The 18899-nt window shown below is 38.6% G+C and overlaps 2 protein-coding genes across 7 annotated transcripts in view; one reads left to right on the top strand and one right to left on the bottom strand.

Annotated features, from left to right (window-relative positions):
• The window catches only part of gramd1bb (GRAM domain containing 1Bb), a 114204-nt gene that overhangs the window by 2850 nt on the left and 92455 nt on the right, over nt 1–18899 (top strand). The gene's annotated exons all lie outside the window — the stretch shown is intronic.
• On the bottom strand, nt 14952–15908 carry LOC143421979 (uncharacterized). Its single transcript, XM_076892029.1, has one exon. The coding sequence runs from the start codon at nt 15777–15779 to the stop codon at nt 14952–14954; it is 828 nt and encodes a 275-aa protein (XP_076748144.1). The 5' UTR covers nt 15780–15908.

Raw genomic sequence — 18899 nt, 5'->3', positions numbered from 1 at the left:
GTACAGCAGCACTATGAGCTGTAGTCAGGTCTTGTTCTGAGTCTGAGTGGTTTTTATGTGTTCCGTGGAAGAAATAACCACATCTTTATCCTGGTTTCTGCTTGTTATCTCTTTTAGTCCTTACTCCCTGCCACCGTTCTGTGAGCAGCAGCATTTCATTGTTTTGACTCCCAGTGCCATCTGGACAGCATCCACGTTCTTAATTTTGCATGATGCTTTCCAGCATGATTGTTTATAAGTCTAAATTGAATTCTGTGGTTTGACACTTTGTGGTTACATATTACATACCTACTGGTGTTTAACTTTAAAGTCTTTAAAGGCACCTGGCACATAATGCCAGGTGTCAAAATGATCAAATCCAGCATTCTTTGTTGGTCTCATTTCAAACTGTAACGTCTGAACTCTTGGTTTGCATTCTTCAACTAATCACCTGCTCTGACAGAGCGCTTGCATAGTTGGCATGTTTTACTGGTATTAGCAGGTGTTATTGTAAGCCTGACGGACTTAACATCTTGGGAGACACGCTGAGTATATATCGTCCGGTGTTTAATTAGTACCTACTCCTTCAACATATTGAATTACTTATTGACTTCCTTTAATGAAGATTTATTTCACACATGCTACTTCTGTTTCACAATTCATCGAGACATGTTTTTTCCTAGTTACTTTCACATAGTGAATCAATTCTGATTTGCAGAAATCGTTCAGTTCACATTTTTGATTCATTACAAGTGTAGCATCAGTTATATGTATATGTGGTTCCTGTTTGTTGACAGAATGTCACCTGCTTTTTTCTGTGCAGGTGACATTAGTTTTTTTTCTTGTGGCAACATAATAGAGTGAAATGAGTTCAGTGGAAATCAAACTATAGATTTTGTTCCTTTGAGCTAGATCAGAGCAACGACAGAACTTTCCTTTTTCCTAGTGAGAGAGGACAGATCAGATCAGTTGATACTGAAGAATCTTTACTGCAATATTAAGCTGTACTTATGCATCATATTTAAGCATTAATATGTGAAATGAATGCTAAATGATTGTCTTGTTCCTGTTTTCATTTTCCCACAATTACAGTTCACTTTTGGTTATGAGCGTCCCGGATATTATTACGCTCCATATTAGTTCAGTTCTCACTGTCTAATCTCATTGTTTTTTATCCAACAAAGCTGAAATGATAAAACTGAATAAGTGTTTAGCTAATGCAAGGAAGCAACTTGCTTTACCTCAGGGAAATTAGCAGCCAACTTGCAAGCAAAACTAACTGCTTGTATGTCACACCAGAGGGAAGATGAGACAAAAACAAAAACCAGGGGGTGGGCACAGCACATGCAATAATTAGCAACTGTCATCATGACGCTTACATGAGGAAAACATTTTTATTTTTGTATGCTGCAAGCAGCAGTTATTTCCTGTCCTGTCCTGGAGACCATTTAACTACAGAAATTTGCAGGTTTCTTTAAACATTTAGATTGCACATCAGCGTCACAATCACCTTTCACAAATGACTGTCTGTGTTTTCTGTGCATTGAACTATTTGCTGTAATACTAAATGACATCCTTTCCTGCTTACTAGATAATCTGTAGACATTTATTGCACACACAACAGAGCGGTCTAAACCATAGCATGTCAGCTATAATGGAGTGGATATTTATCGTGCTAAAAGCTGCCCAGGCAGATTTAGCTTTACAGCCCCAAAAGCAGAATTAGCATAATTAATGGCAGGCCTGTTGTTACACAAAATCTGTGGGATGTGCCAAATTTCAACACTCGATGATGAGAATGGTGATGTGAAAAGAGGAGGAAGGAGATTAGGTCTAGAGACTCAGGAGAAAGAGATAATTAATCCTAATGATTTTATTCGTTCCCTGATTTGACCTCCAGTACCACCATGAGGGCAATATTCATGCGTCTGCATAAAATAACTACTGAAGGGATGAGTGTAAATTTTGTAGAAGCATTTAAGGGTTTGCCCTTGAAAGAGCTGAAAAAAATATAATTGCAGTTACTTAAACTGGCAACAAAATGAATCAATTAGCGACCTCAGCATTTTTAAAGATAAATGTAAAAAAACTGACAAAGGGGAAACTGGTTGGAAACATCATAAAACATTAGCTTTTAAGTGTGTTCTCCCCTTGAGCGCCTAACCCCTGCTATCCTCTGTTTTCCAGTTAGACCAGCCTCCAACACTGTTGGATGACACCCTCTTTTAGAAGCTTTAACAGTGTTTAATATTTAGTTTGCGTTGGGGGATCATTAAAATTGCTAGTGGCTTTGGTCAATCAGATTTGGAATATATTAAGCCATTAAAAAAAGTTGCTCACTAATCATCATAAATATTGTGAGCATTATGCACTCAGTGCCTTGTGTAGGCCCTGCACTGCAGTTTTCCTCTTTTCTGTGCTTCATCTGTATCCAGTCCCTCAAGATTGCCACTGACAGCAACCTTTCCTGTTACAGCTTGTCTTAAAAATTGTCTCCTGTTTTCTGCTTCTTTTTGTTTGATGTCAGTCTGTCACTGTGTTCCTTGTCTTGGGTGATATTTAATGACCCTTAGTCCTTGTGTCTGTGGTTGTATCCTGCTCATTTGGCTATTTCGCTGAACTGTGTCCTCCGAGGAAGCTTTGTAAGAATAACTGTTTATTACTTTTCACTATACCTGTTTTTTATTGCTTTCCGTCTTCTAAACCATTTTTCATTTGATTACAGAGAAACGTGTTTTTCGTGACCAATAAAACAAAGCAAGGAGAGGGCAACTGTTATCAAGAAATTCTCCTCAATTAACATAATAGACTTTACATCAGTGTTGCATTATTCCACAGCCAGGCTTTAGTAAGTATTTAAAGATGCAAGTGAGAGGATCTGTGTGTAGGATCTTTGACAGCAGAAAAGAAAACACACGGAGAATATTCAGTATGCAGCTCAAACATGTCAGACGGGACTTATAGGAGCTTATATGTAGAGCCCACCAGGTATCTACAAGATTACAAGCAGGCCTCATACACACAGCTGTCCATTTTAACGAGATGGTCCTCAGTAATGACAGTGTTGGCTCCAACACTGGGACACAGCTCAAACTATCCAACTGTGGTCCACTTGGCTGCTGAGCAAATGTAATGAGTGTGTCTAAAACTCCTACAGCATGCTTCATATATCCATGAGCAATACAATAAAACCTAAGCTCTTATTCATTTTACGCTATTTTTAAGAATGTAATATCTGTCACAAAGTCTCTGTCTTATTGATCTTTATTGCATTTTTACTTTCATATGACTCCATTAATAAACCCTTAAATGAAAAGGACATGTAACGAGAGTCTGGAACTTACCAGGGATTGCATATCTGTGTACTTACATTTCTCAGTTTTTGACTATTTCATGTATTTCAATGCAAGTTCAGTGAAATGTGAGCATTTGGATATCAAATGAAGGTGGCCTTTCAGTGACTGTTTTTGTATTTGCAACAATATTTGTATAACACACAGTAAAACCATAAAAATAGAGCATAAAATAGAGTTCAACACTGTTAGAGCAAAAACAAACAAACAATAAAATAATAAAACTAGTGCTTGAAACCTAAAGAAAAGAACTGTGTGAATAAAATAATAACCAGTAAAATTAAAAACAGATGTAAGGAGGAATATAAAAGAAGATGAGCAATCACTTTACTGTACAAAGAAAGAAAGAAAGAAAGAAAGAAAGAAAGAAAGAAAGAAAGAAAGAGTCTTCCTGTGAAAGAAAGTTACGAGGAGTGATTTGAGTTTGCTAAACTAAGTTAGCACTAAAGAGTCCCACAGCTGCAGGGAATGGGGGGGACTAAGGGTGCAATTAGAAAGGTAATTGAGGAATGTAGGCAGCAGCCCAGTTCACAAGTAAAGTAAATCTGTGATGTAGGTAAGTGGAAAGCCATTCAAAGTTTTAAAAGTGTTTATAAAAAGTTTAGAATCAGTTCTATAGCAAACAGATATTTGGTGTAATGTAGCAAGAAAGGAAGTGATGTGGTCGTCTCTCATCTGAGACTAAATGTAGGTGTTGGAGTTTTGGAGGATACCTGAGTAGAGAGAAAAAATAATCATAAATGATACTTTTTCTTAAGCTGAAAAAAAAGCACGCCATGGCAACTCATGTGTCAAAATAAAGCTTGGAGTCAAAGATTAGACCTCAGATTTAGATATTTTGAGCCATAGGAGGCTTTGTGATTTATTAATTCATTTCGTATGAGCTATGAAATGGGAGAATTTGTTTCTGTCAGTAACAGTCACCAGAACATATAGTTGATAGCTGGGAAATACAACAGAGGGTAAGGATTTCCAGAAACAGCACTGAAAACAACAGAACCAGTATTTCACGTAGTTTATCAGAGATTTTATATGTTGTATCAAAACAGTAACAAATTCTATAACCTTTTACCATGTATTGCACTTCATATCACTACATGCTTTTATATGTCATGTTTTTCATGCTTTAGCACTGTTATACTACTATAGTAGCTTAAAGCTGTGACACTGGGGTTCTTGCAGAGACAGATTTCTGTAAAACTGATGCAGAATGGCAGCTGTCAAATGCATCCAAAGCAAAGGGAGACACTATTCCATATTACATATAAATATTATTTCAAAAGAAAAAGATAATCACAGTAAAATTATGAAATGTCTTTCACTGTAGGCAGGAATTTTGGTTTGCTATGGTCCGTATTAGCCTGGCAGTCAGACAGATTCTGACAGCTCATGCTTCATTTGTTCTAGCATAATGAGCCTCGTCCCTCCTCTCATTGAGGCAGACTTCTAGCCGCCCTTGCAAGTGACAGGTCAGTCACAACTGTTTCTCCACTTATCTCTGGAGTCCACCGAGATGACTGACATTACTGCACGTTGTAGTCCGTGTTCTTTCCCATCACTCAGTGCTGTGTCACACACTGATTACAGAGGCACGGTGTTGTGCACGCGTTGGTAATGCCACTTGAAAATCAAAACTGAACTCCACCCTAATTCATACTTGTGCATTTGTCTGGAGATGGTAGGCTACTTCCATATGGCCTTTGGATAGGTTTAGATACGTACTGTGTGCTCATATGCGTAACCATATGAGATCAAAGGGACGCAATCACTTCATTTTCATTCTGTCTCATGGGGCACTTATTTTGCTGACAGATGTGTGTGAACAAATTAAGTCAGTTCAGCAGGCTTTTATTTGGCGTGCCCATGTAGTAGAAGGCTTTGTGTAGAAACCTCACTAGGGAGGTTTTCTTTTTCTTTAGATTTAAAGAATGCCTCTTTATAATTTTTGACTGTGACTTCTTTAAAAACTGATACTCCATCATATTAGTCACAGAGACTGAAAGTGATCCAACATAGCTATCCATTTAACAATATTTTTTCATGTATTACTTTAAGTATGACAGGTCAGAAAGATGAAAGACAAACTTAACGTGGAGTAAGCTTGAAATTTTTGTATATCAGTGAGAGAGAGGGCTTTTTGATGCAATACAAAGGAAACTTTGAATGTGTGCTGTCTTGTGGATTAAGCTGCAAGACTGGTTTCTGTGGGCATTTTAATACTTGTCACTGATAAGCTTTGCACTTTTTGAATCTATTAAAACCCCTATTATTCTACACAGGCTAGAGCCTTGGCTCTCCATTGAGCAGCAAACAATAAGCTTCACAGTTGCCTTTTCCGCATATGTGGGATGAGTGATTTGTATTAAAAACACAGATTTTTGTGCCACTTTCAAAGACCAAAAAATAGAGCTCCGCATTTAAACTGTGGGTCTGTGTTTAATGATGTCGCTTGATTTTAACCGTTTTTAGGGGATAGTTAGCATGAATTGGCAGCTGTTGCTGCGGTTTTTATTAAACTTCTCTTTTCTCTTAAGATCACTCTTCTCTTTTTAATGTGCCAGCACAGTACTGATTTTCCAAGCTATTGGAATCCTATTGTGAAAAGATTGCAGCTGGTCTCAATGGATATTTGGAAGGTAATCATTTCTGAGTAGTGAAATCTGCATAACAAATTGCATGGATTCCCAAGTTTCTGGAATAAGAAACCATGCCATCTGTTGTCTTATGGTAAAAGATGCTTTTAAACTTCATCCCATTGTTTTCTATCTATATAGTCATAGAAACAGAAAGAGAATACAATGAACTGATTCACTGTGTGTTGTCTTACAATTCAATATCATGTGTAGGTAATTTTAGTGGCCACAGAAGGGTTGCATTGGGCATATTGATTCAAAGAAACCTGACTGCTGTCGAAAAGTAAAACATTTTTCCATTAACTGCTAATGAGCAGCATCTCTGTGGTCCTCAGAGGAGCTAAATATATTCAATGTATTTTCTTCTTCTGCAGCTGGAAGGGTGTGTGTTTTTTTCAGGACTAATTACCTACTTGTAGGTGTTTCCAGATGGCTATTCTCGCCTGGCAGTTGCTCCTTAATCACATGTCACAGCTTTTTCTCTGCACTTAAAAATCAAGGTAGACGGCACGCGCTTGCTCATAAATAATAGCCTCTGGATAGATGTCAGACCCCAGTGTGATTAAATATAGCAATTCAACTTCTGTTTTCTCGAGTTTAGTTTAGGAAGTGTGTGCCAACAAAGACAAAAAGTTTCACCGTCTAATGTCAAAATGTATTTAAAAATTAGCTTTTTATATAAGTTTTGTAATTTATACCAGCTTCTTCTCTTGTAGTTTCTAACATAATTTGTAAGCTTGCTCACTTAAAAGGAAAATAAGAATCTTTTCTTAATTTTATGCTAATTTCCTCTTCATCAAGAGACAAAATATCAACCAAAAATCCAGAAAACACATTCCTCTTTTATATTATTATTATCAAAGGTCTCATTTGAAGCAAGTTTCATCTGGACCTGCATAGCGAGAGATTTACGTTTACGAAGGACATTATGGAAAAAATGTCAGATGTAGAAAATGATGAGCGTTTATATTAGAAAATGTCAAGCTGGGCAACATCACTTTGAGACCTTTTTGATGAAGTTCTCACAAAGTAATCAAACATTCTTAGTACTTTCATGTTGCTGAGTTTATTGCCTTGTAAAACCTATGCATCACTCCCTTTCTGTATATTATTAACAGTATATGCACAGCAACCTTATATCCTCAGTTTGCATCTACATATCCAAAGCTAAATTACCAACAACTCTCCAAGCCTTAAGACACCGACAGACTGTGATATTTTCAAAGTCTTATAAGTTTATTGCATTTCACACTGTGCACCTTGTATCTAAAAAAACTTAGTTGCAACATCACATTTGATAGTTAATATATATGCCTAATATGATTTGATTGGCTAGTGCATGCTCAAGAACATTTGAATAAACAGGGTGAGTAACAACAGCTTGAATAGTTAAATGTTTTTTTAACTCGACGGAAATGAAGCAAAGAAAACAACCCACATTTCAGTTCAGCAGCACATAATATTAGCCCTCTAAGTGGAGCATAAGTCAGAGTGTTGAAGACTGAAAGGTGAGTTCTTAATCCGTCTAGCTCCGAGAAATAAGACTTTATAATTCAATTTTATATCAAGTATAAAAAAAAAATAGGTGTAATTTCAGGCTTTGTTTTCTTGGCCTTTATATTTCTGAAGATTTTTCTTTATTTTAAATATTGTGTTGTTTCTTTGGCATTTTTTAATAAGCCAACACCACAATGGATTTTAAATCAAACAGTAGAGAATCTGCACTTCAGGTGATTTAAATGCAGACACATAGTGTTAATTTAAGGGGGTTTACAAGCATTTTTGTTCAGGAACTGCAGCGATTTAAAAAAGCCTGCAGAGTTATGAAAAAGGTCTGTGGACAGATGAAACCATGATTAACTTGTATAAAATAACAGGAAAAGAAAACAGCTCGCGATCTGAAGCATGTCGCATTATCTGTCAGACATGGTGGAGGCAACGTCATTGCATGGGCCTGTAAGCTGATAGAAGCAAAAAGACGATGTCACCGCCTTTGATTTTATCATTTTGAGTTTTAGTGTTTTAGTTAATATTTACTGGTTTAGCTTCTGTTTAGAGTTTTCTTTTCTTTTGTAGGGCGTGTTATGTTTTGTAGACTTGGAGGTTCATTAGTATTAAATGTTTGTGTTGTGTTTTCAGATTTTCCTTGCCTCCTCAGCGCCTTGCAATCTTTGTCATGTGTTTCCCCATGTAGTTACTTCCCCCAGTCTCATTTCACTTACCTCAAGTTTTTCTTCCCCTGTCTCATCATCTTGACTGGTTTCTGCTGTGTCTAGTTCCCCAGGTGTTTCCACTCCCTCTAATTACCTCATGTATACAGGGAGTGCAGAATTATTAGGCAAATGAGTATTTTGTCCACATCATCCTCTTCATGCATGTTGTCTTACTCCAAGCTGTATAGGCTCCAAAGCCTACTACCAATTAAGCATATTAGGTGATGTGCATCTCTGTAATGAGAAGGGGTGTGGTCTAATGACATCAACACCGTATATCAGGTGTGCATAATTATTAGGCAAAATGGGTCAAAAGAAGGACTTGACAGGCTCAGAAAAGCCAAAAATAGTGAGATATCTTGCAGAGGGATGCAGCAGTCTCAAAATTGCAAAGCTTCTGAAGCGTGATCATCGAACAATCAAGCGTTTCATTCAAAATAGTCAACAGGGTCGCAAGAAGCGTGTGGAAAAACCAAGGCGCAAAATAACTGCCCATGAACTGAGAAAAGTCAAGCGTGCAGCTGCCAAGATGCCACTTGCCACCAGTTTGGCCATATTTCAGAGCTGCAACATCACTGGAGTGCCCAAAAGCACAAGATGTGCAATACTCAGAGACATGGCCAAGGTAAGAAAGGCTGAAAGACGACCACCACTGAACAAGACACACAAGCTGAAACGTCAAGACTGGGCCAAGAAATATCTCAAGACTGATTTTTCTAAGGTTTTATGGACTGATGAAATGAGAGTGAGTCTTGATGGGCCAGATGGATGGGCCCGTGGCTGGATTGGTAAAGGGCAGAGAGCTCCAGTCCGACTCAGACGCCAGCAAGGTGGAGGTGGAGTACTGGTTTGGGCTGGTATCATCAAAGATGAGCTTGTGGGGCCTTTTCGGGTTGAGGATGGAGTCAAGCTCAACTCCCAGTCCTACTGCCAGTTTCTGGAAGACACCTTCTTCAAGCAGTGGTACAGGAAGAAGTCTGCATCCTTCAAGAAAAACATGATTTTCATGCAGGACAATGCTCCATCACACGCGTCCAAGTACTCCACAGCATGGCTGGCAAGAAAGGGTATAAAAGAAGAAAAACTAATGACATGGCCTCCTTGTTCACCTGATCTGAACCCCATTGAGAACCTGTGGTCCATCATCAAATGGGAGATTTACAAGGAGGGAAAACAGTACACCTCTCTGAACAGTGTCTGGGAGGCTGTGGTTGCTGCTGCACGCAATGTTGATGGTGAACAGATCAAAACACTGACAGAATCCATGGATGGCAGGCTTTTGAGTGTCCTTGCAAAGAAAGGTGGCTATATTGGTCACTGATTTGTTTTTGTTTTGTTTTTGAATGTCAGAAATGTATATTTGTGAATGTGGAGATGTTATATTGGTTTCACTGGTAAAAATAAATAATTGAAATGGGTATATATTTGTTTTTTGTTAAGTTGCCTAATAATTATGCACAGTAATAGTCACCTGCACATACAGATATCCCCCTAAAATAGCTAAAACTAAAAACAAACTAAAAACTACTTCCAAAAACATTCAGCTTTGATATTAATGAGTTTTTTGGGTTCATTGAGAACATGGTTGTTGTTCAATAATAACATTATTCCTCAAAAATACAACTTGCCTAATAATTCTGCACTCCCTGTATATTTAGCCTCGATCTCTGTTCAGACCTTGGCAGAGTGTCTGTTTGTCATTACTGTGTTCATTCGCTCATGTGCTTCATGCTTCTGGTTAAGAGTATGGATGTTGCAACTTTTGTACATGAGCTTTTAAACTAGTTAAAGGTTAGTTTTCATTTACCTTCGAGTCCTGCATTTACAGTATCTCACAAAAGGGACTACATAAATATTTTGTTATATCTTTTCATGGGACAACACTGAAGATATGACACTTTGATACAATGTAATGTAGTCAGTGTACAGCTTGTATAACAGAGTAAATTTGCCGTCACCTCAAAATAACTCAATTGAGTTCAGTAACTCAATATGGTTGAAGTCTGGAGACATGCTTGGGCAGTCAAGTACTTTTACACTCAGTTTATTTAGCAAGGCACTGGTCTTTTTGGGGGTGTGTTTGGGGTTGTTATCATGTTGGAATACTGTCCTATGACCCTGTTTCTGAAGGGTTGGGACCATGCTCTGCTTGAGTATGTCACAGTACATGTTGGCATTCATGGTTACCTCCTTTAACTGTAGCTCTCAGGTACCAGCAGCAGTCATGCAGCCCAAAACAATGACATCCCACCACCATGCTTGACTGTAGGCAAGACACACTTGTACTCCTCACTTGGATGCCGCCACAAACCCCAAATAGGTTTGTCTTGGTCTCATCAGACCACAGGTAATCCAGGGCCTTAGTCTGCTTGTCTACAGCAAACTGTTTGTGGGCTTTCTTGTGCATTATCTTCAGAGAAGTTCTTCTGGGACGATAGCCATTTGATGTAGTGTGTGGCGTGTGGTCTGAGCACTGACAGGCTGACCCTCCACGCCTCCAACCTCTGCAGCAATGCTGGCAGCACTCAAAATAATGAAAAAGGCTCATGGTTTATGTTCCATCTCCTAGTAAATTACACAAGAACTGTGATAACACAAGAACAAGCTTAGACCCTCCCTCAGGCTACTGGCCTGTATGAAAAACATCTTTCAGGTTATGGTTATTTTTTAGAACAATTCCCTTTGCTTTTTTGACATATTTGAGATTTTGTTATTCCAAAAATGCTTTCTCTATAATGGAAATCACATCACATCAAGGCAATGCATTAACCTTTTGATGGATATCCATTCAAAAAGTCCCATTTTCTGAAATGTAGTCATCTACAATGCACAAGGTGATTCTTCAGTCTCTGAACCTTGGCTGAAAGGTTTGCGGGATCCAGCTCCAGGAACACTTCTTGAAGTACCTCGAAGCAATATTTGAGATTGTTGGTTTATTTCAGATCCACAGCATAGACTAGTCCCAACAGATAGCAACAGGCACTGCTGAGATCCCGAGATTACCGAGAACAGTTATGCCCTCAATAACGATCCCTACATCACAAGGTTTGAGTGACCCATCTTGGTTCTCCAGCACGTAAATCTTCATCACCTCCTCAGCCAAAGCCTCAACACAGACATCATCAGCATCCTCCTATAGACATAAGGAACTAGAGTAAGCTTACTTTTATTCCACATATTTTAAGACATGGACACAAAAAGGCAGTTTTCACATAAAATCTGAAGCTACGAATTTGAAGACTGAGATCCTAAATTTTAAGCAATTTGAAGTAAATGCTGTTCTCTGATATACTTCATAGCTTTAGTTTTTTCGCTGGATAAGTTCTTTTGGAATAAGTGGGGGACGTCCAGCAGCGATACACAACATGATACAAAAAGTTACTTAATGTTTCCTTAATAGCTGGTGAAGGGTTTCAGTCATCCAATTCATGGTGATCCTAGTAGTTTGAGTGAAGGAAACTAGACTTCTTTAGTTCCTTGAAGATGTTTCGCTTCTCATCTGAGGAGCTTTTTTTGCATATCTACTGGACTGAGGAGTCCAGTTTCCTCCTCTCAAACCTACTACAAAATGTTAATGCTGCAGTGATGACATTTTCATATCTGTCATGTTCTTAAATATATCCGCAACATTGATGGGCAAGTCTAAAGCAACATAGAGATTGGTAGTGCAATAACACCATCTATTTGTCCGTTATTCAATGTGTCAGACCGACTGATCTTTGGATTATTAAATCCAAATATATATATATATATATTAGGGGTGCAACGATACACAAAATTCACGGTTCGGTTCGGTTCGATACTTTGGTGTCACGGTTCGATATTTTTTCGATACAAAAAAATGTTCATGCCTTTTTAATTTGTCATTTATTAAAATTATAAATATATATTTTAACTCAAAAGTACAGTTTTTAAATTTAACCCTAACCCTTGTGCGTGTTTTTTATTTTGACAGCGAATGCGCACCTGCGGACCACTTATGTGCAGCCCTGGTTATTTAGCTAGTCATATTGCAGCCACAGAAATTATTTTGTCCATGAAACCATAAAGCTGCACTTTCTTTTTGCCTTATAGTCTGATTTGTCATAACTTCTCCGTTTTGTGGTAAGCTTTTCTTTGGCTGTCACTTCTTCACCCTGACCTGTCTTATTTGGCTCAGCAGAACTAAAATATATATCTGTCTGTGAAGGTTCTCAGTCATCCAGGTCATCGTAGTCAAATATAAATCCTGCTGCTTTTACACACGCACTCACATAAGCTCAGCGATTCTCTGCGCGATCAACCTCTCACATGTTTAAGCTGCGGGAGATTTCACTTGTCATGTTTGCATAGTAAGCTAACGATTAATAAGACGATGTCAGAGGAATTGGTGCGCAAATTATCATCACTCACAGATCAGTGCTGTCGCTCTCTATACACAGTTCCGCGATTGCAAAGTGAAAGCAAAAAAACAAGCGCAAATTCAAACGCGATTTCAATATGTCACATATTGACAGTGGCTCACCGATGCCAATGACATAATTACCCAGCTACATTTCCGAAAGAATGCAAAAGCATTGACATATATTTTTCCTTCCTACAATAGCCCGACGGGCAGGGCAGAGATGGATTTTAGTACCCCGACTGAAAAAATCGCTAGCCCCGGGACGTCGGGCTAGCGATATTGCAAGCCCTGTATCTGATTGAGGAATCACTCATCTTTGGAAAAGAGAGTTTATTACAGAGAAATGTCTCTTTCCAAAATAAAAGCTATACTATCCGCTTCTTCTGGGCTATATTCTCAGCAACATATTAAACAGCTGTCTAAATGACTCGGCTAAAGTTAGTAGCATGCTTGTTGTTTTGGTCTTTGCACTAGGATGATGTCGGCGTAAATGTGCAGTCATATTCGTTGTGTTCCCACTAGTGCTTTCAGGTTAATCTCGTTGAAATGACCTTAACGCCACAACACGGCAAATCTCCGTTAACGAGCTACCGCCGATCGCCCCGTGCATGGGGCTAGACGGCCAACACGTTAACGAGCTAACTGCGCTAACACACTAGTTCCCACCCATGTAATTGAGCATTGCATGGCACATCCAACATACTGTTTTACTTTAGTCCATGACTCACTTACCTTCAGGGTCATACGTCACATGAAAACCAAAATAATTCCAAACGCCAGATCTGAATGAGGGTGGGGGAGGTCCATGTTGTAAGGAGAGCTTAACTTCTGTCTCGCTAGCTTGCCCTGCGCTCTTCCTTCTGACGATGCTGTCTGTGTTGAGCGCTCAGTGAATCTGGGTTCGACTACTCCGCCTAGGCTGCACTGTCGACCCTAGGCGGAGTAGTCAAACGCAGATTCACTGAGCGCTCAACACAGACAGCATCGTCAGAAGGAAAGTTGATAAGATAAATTACAAATTTTGTATTGTTCGATACATATGCGTACCGAACCGAAAGCACTGTATCGAACGGTTCAATATCGATACGAATATCGTTGCACCCCTAATAAACATATATATATATATATATATATATATATATATATATATATATATATATATATATATCAGACAGTCAATCTGTCTGATAACAGAAATAGCTCTAACTTCTGCCTACCAGCTGACTTTATAGCATCCCTAACTTACACTGAACGGTTTTATTCAGTGAGTTGTTCTTTGATTCTTTCCCATCTAAAATGCATTAGGTTCAAAGATTTCTCAGAATGAGTGTCTTCAGCATTATTGTTAAAGGCAAAGGTAAACACTGCTACATTTACAACTAATTTTTAAATAGAGTCTACATATAAATTCTGCATTTTGCTCTAAAACCACAAAATGCACAACTACACAGCCAAAGGGACATATTGAGCATTCACATGTGAGATCTGCGCTCCTATCGATGAATATTTTTAGAGTGTTGTAGAAGCAACAGCTCAGCCGAACATTCTGTCACTAAAAATCCAAAAAAAAAAAATCAAAAAGGTTTTAGCATATTCAGTTGATGAAAAGAACTGGAGCCAATCTGCCAAAAGCTCTTCCAAAGCGACTGAAGAGCTGAAATTTGAAAAAGCCAATCGAGTGTCAGCACCACAGAACAATAAGCAGCGTCGCTCTCTGAGGTGCTTCATTGTGTTGTCGTACTTAAACTGATTTAAAGTCCAGTATGCTAAAGTCTACTGTTATAGAGGCACAGTGAAACCAGCATGAAGACACATTGGCTCTGTCAGGAAAACCAAACCAAAAAAAAACTTAGTAATCTAATTTATTCTGTTACCCAGAGAGCCACAGCTTGTTCATATATAACCGTGGCATGCCATAACATCCAAATGACGTTTTGCTGTAATCTTGTGGATTTATGGTCTGCAATGTGCTGTGTAAGGAAATGAAAAAACAGAAAGAGATGAGGATCTGTTTTTTTTTAGGCAATACTTATCTCTTTTCTTTGGCAATGTTGTGACACCACAACAGGATGTTTGAAATTAGAGTTTGCCCGGTCGGATGAGTTTGATTAGTTGAAGCAATTTGTGTGCGTTAGAAACTCACATATTCACTCGTGCTCCATAAAGACTTAGTGACGAGATGCAAATTATGGAAACACTGCATTTAGACTTTTTGTCAGAAAGTTCATGGCAAGCTGTTTGGGTTGCATTTTAGATGAATTGTTGTTAAATAAAAATATTGTGGTGTAATATATCATGTGTTGTTGGAGCAGACTGTTTTTGTGTGTGTGCATCCTGATGTGTAAAACCTAAAAATTGAAAGATGATTCTTTTGCACTTGTTTTCTTCTTTATCCTGGCGTTGTTCCCGCTGGTGCAGGGTCCACTCTTCGGCAAAGGTTTCTCCATTTGGTTCTGTCCAAGGCGTCCTCAGGTGATGCGTTGATAGTCTTAATGTCCTTCTTTATTTTGTCCATCCACCGTTTCTTCGGTCTGCCTCGAGGCCAGCATCCTTCTGGGTCAATCATCATTGCCATTTTTGCTACAGAGTTCTCATCGCTTCGAATCACGTGTCCATACCACCTCAGGCAGGACTGGAGCATCTTTTCCTTAATTGGGGCTACACCTAGTCGTTTCCGTATGTCTTTGTTTGTAACACGGTCCCGTCTTGTAATTTCCAGGCTCCATCGGAGCATGCGCATCTCCATGGTGTTTAGGGCCTGTTCATGTGTGGTCAATGCAGGCCAACATGCAGAACCATACAGGGCTACTGGGCGGACCACCGCTTTGTAGATTTTTCCCTTGAGTTGATCTGGCATTCTTCTGTCGCAAAAGACACCAGTGACCTGTCGCCATTTTAACCAGGCTGCATTTATTCGTGCTCGGACATCGGAGGTTATATTTCCATCGTAGCTGATGACTGAGCCCAAGTAGCGGAACTCTTCTGTCTTCTTCAACTCTTCGTTGTCAATTATGATGGTGCCATCAGTTTGGGGGCCTCCTTCCAGGTATTCGGTCTTTTTCGTATTAAGCCGCATGCCATATTCATCGAGCCGGGTCTTCCAGAGTTGCGTCGTCGTTTGGGTCTCTTCTCTGTCTTTGCTGGCAAGGAAAATATCATCGGCAAAGAGGAGAGACCATGGATGAGGTAACTGGAGGTTGGCCGTGATGGTATCCATACATAGAATGAAGAGGAGGGGTGACAGAGCTGACCCTTGGTGGACCCCAGCACTAACTAGGAAGGGAGGTGATAGTCCAGCGACGCATCGGACTGAACTGGTGGCGTTATTGTAGAGGAGCTGTATCCATTTGATGCACTTGTTTTAATAGCCAAAATTTTCAGTTATCTGTCTTTATTTGCAAATGAATGTCCATAGATATGAATGACATGGATTATTGATAAACCTTAAACCACAGACTGACATTAAAGAGGTATGCAAGGTTTGGCAGATTTTCACGTTCATCTTTAGAAGCTCTGGGTGTAATTCACACACACTCTGAAGTGGCAGCAAGCATATGATTTCCTGACTGCAAAATCATACCAGTCATAATTACTTTCTGGAATTTGATTATCATTCATTTGTGCGTATGTGTAGTTTTGTAGTTTTGCGTGCGTATGTACTTGTACTCAAGAGGGAAAGCAAAACCTCCTCTGACATGAAGAAGTAAACAGTGCATTAAGGATGTCGTCAGCAAAAACATACTGCTAAAGTTATTTATTGAAACACAGATAATTTAAAACTATTTGTCAAGGAAATCAAATTAGTGAGCAAACTTTAATAATCTGATGTTAATGTTATTAATTATAGCAGTGATCAGTCATTCATCTTCCCATTGTTGCCATGGAAACTAAGCCAAATTGTCTCTACCCCACACTTGTTCTGTATGTTCATTACCTCATATCTTGTACAAACAAATGCAGGGGAGTCTTTTCATGAATCAGCTGTTTTTTGTTTTCTTTTTTTTTTTGAGGGGGCGGGAGGAAAAAATAACATTCTTCTGGATCTGTCAAATAGTGAGTGAAAGATATCATTCTAGAGCATACTGTATACTGCATGAAAAAAGGGGAGCCCAGAAAACTCAAAAATAGCTGATGATGATGGTTCAGTTCCTGGCTGCTGTTCCAGTCTTCATGTCAAAGTATCTTCAAGCAAGATACTGAACATCAAGTTGCTCCCCAGTGCATCCATCAGAGTTTGAATGTGTGTGTGAATGCTTGATGGAGAGCATGTATGGAAATAATGTGCTTGTATCAATGTGTGTGACAGGTGAATGAGACAAGTTGTACAAAGCACTCTGAGAGCTCAAGTAGAGTAGAAAAGCACTTATAATTAACCACTGTATAATGAAAGCTCTATCACTTTACGTGGGCAAAACTAGGTTATTCATGTTGCTATAGTTGCGTTTAAGGAATGCTATTTAAACATAGGTGTGTTATATTATACTGTTGAATGAAATTTTGAGTATATTTCAACTCCTACTAAATTTCCTATTTTGAAATTTGATTAAAATATATGTAATTGTCACTTAAAGTGTCACTTAAAAGCCTAAAGTTTTAAAGATTGAACTTGTCAGTTCACAGCGGCTGTTAGCTTGCTGAAATGATTGCAACATCACGTCACAGTTCATCTTCTCTTAACTAGATGCATACCTGGAGCTGTTATTGAGTAAAATGAATGTTATGATCTTTACAGATTATTCATAAGATGATGCGATCATCGTATCATGCAATTCATGATGCAACCATGAACCAATGATCAGGCCTGTCATTAAAACCTTTTGATTTTTTGTTTGAACTGTGCCCCAACAATTGAAGTGTTATCTGTGGCTTTGGCAGTCTGCTTTTGTAGTAGTCTTCTGTGTAACTCAGAAATCGTTGCTATACAGCTTTGAAAAAACCTATTAGTTCAACTATAAGATGATGTTTTTATTTCTGAATAAATCTGAAAATGTTTACTGAGATCAACAATTGCTAGTTGTTTTACAGTGTACTTACTATACCATGATTGTAAGGTCTGCAGACTTAATACCACTGTGCCAGAGTTTTTCTTACTTTCTCCTGCTCAGGGTTTTTCTTTTGCATTCTTTCTTTTCACACATAAACAAACAGAATTATCCAGTGCCACATGGTGGTCCAGTATCATTATACACATTAATTTACTACATCTAATGTATATATAAAATCACACTGCTCACCACACTAGAAATTTAGTTAAACTAGCTGACATCCAAGGCAACAAAAATGATAAAACATTAATCAGATAAGCGGGTATAGCAAGAGGAGAAGAGATGAAGAGATAAAGTTGAAAGGAAGTGACAAATTTCTACCCAGCAAAGCAGTGAGTTGTGACATTAAAGGGTATGTCAAAGTCATCAGGTCATCTTGAATAGACTCATTAGCACATACATGGACAGAAGACAAAATAACAGTGTTAAGTTTTGTGTAAAGTGAGGCAGGTGCTACAGCTCCCTCGACCATCCTTTTCCTCTAAAATGGGAATAAAATCATGATCGGTATCACTATATGTAGCAACAGTCTGTGACACTTTGCATTCATAATTCATAATTGTGAGAAGGGAGTAGTGCACTCTACACTCTACAAACTGTTTTTGTGAGTTTATTAAACTTCAACATCATCAGTGTGATTGATTTTTTTCCAGTGAAAATGCCAGATGTAGCAGATATGATACAAATTAAAATTCATATATGCAAATTAATATCTAGTTTGTTTGTTTTTATTGTCGGACGCTTCAATAAACATTCAATTTTTTTCCAGTTTAGTGTAAATTTGCTGCAGTTAAGAAAGAAAGTAAGTGTACTTTATTGATCCCTGTGGGGAAATTCCTCTCTGCATTTAACCCATTCACTCAGTGAAGCAGTGGGCAGCCATTGGGCGCCCGGGGAGCAGTGTGTAGAGACGGTACCTTGCTCAGGGGTACCTCAGGGTGGCTGTTCAGGGGAACCGAACCCCCGACCTTGCGATCAGGGGCCACCACTCTACCTACTGAGCTATCCCTGCCCTAATAAATCACCCTTAAGTCAAGTATTTGATTTACTTTGCTGTCTTAATTTCATTAGGTGATTTTCACCTGTGAGACTAATTTCCTATATGTACCATACTTCTCTGGCTCGAGGCATTAGACTGAACTTCATGCAAGTAGATGTTGCATACATAACATCACACATGGCTGATTTTACTCCCCTTATTTTTCTAGGCAAGATGGGATTAAAAGATCTGTGTTTTTCCATGGAAAGAAATTGCAGAGAAATGATTAAATTAAAAAACAAAAAGGTAGAAT

The sequence above is a fragment of the Maylandia zebra genome, linkage group LG14 (assembly GCF_041146795.1).
Source record: "Maylandia zebra isolate NMK-2024a linkage group LG14, Mzebra_GT3a, whole genome shotgun sequence".
NCBI lineage: Eukaryota > Metazoa > Chordata > Actinopteri > Cichliformes > Cichlidae > Maylandia > Maylandia zebra.
The sequence above is the reverse complement of the archived record's forward strand: the minus strand, read 5'-3'. Positions and strand labels throughout refer to the sequence as shown.

Excerpts from the sequence above, each read along its gene's own strand:
- LOC143421979 (XM_076892029.1), bottom strand. The coding sequence starts at position 15,779 with ATGGATACCATCACGGCCAACCTCCAGTTACCTCATCCATGGTCTCTC.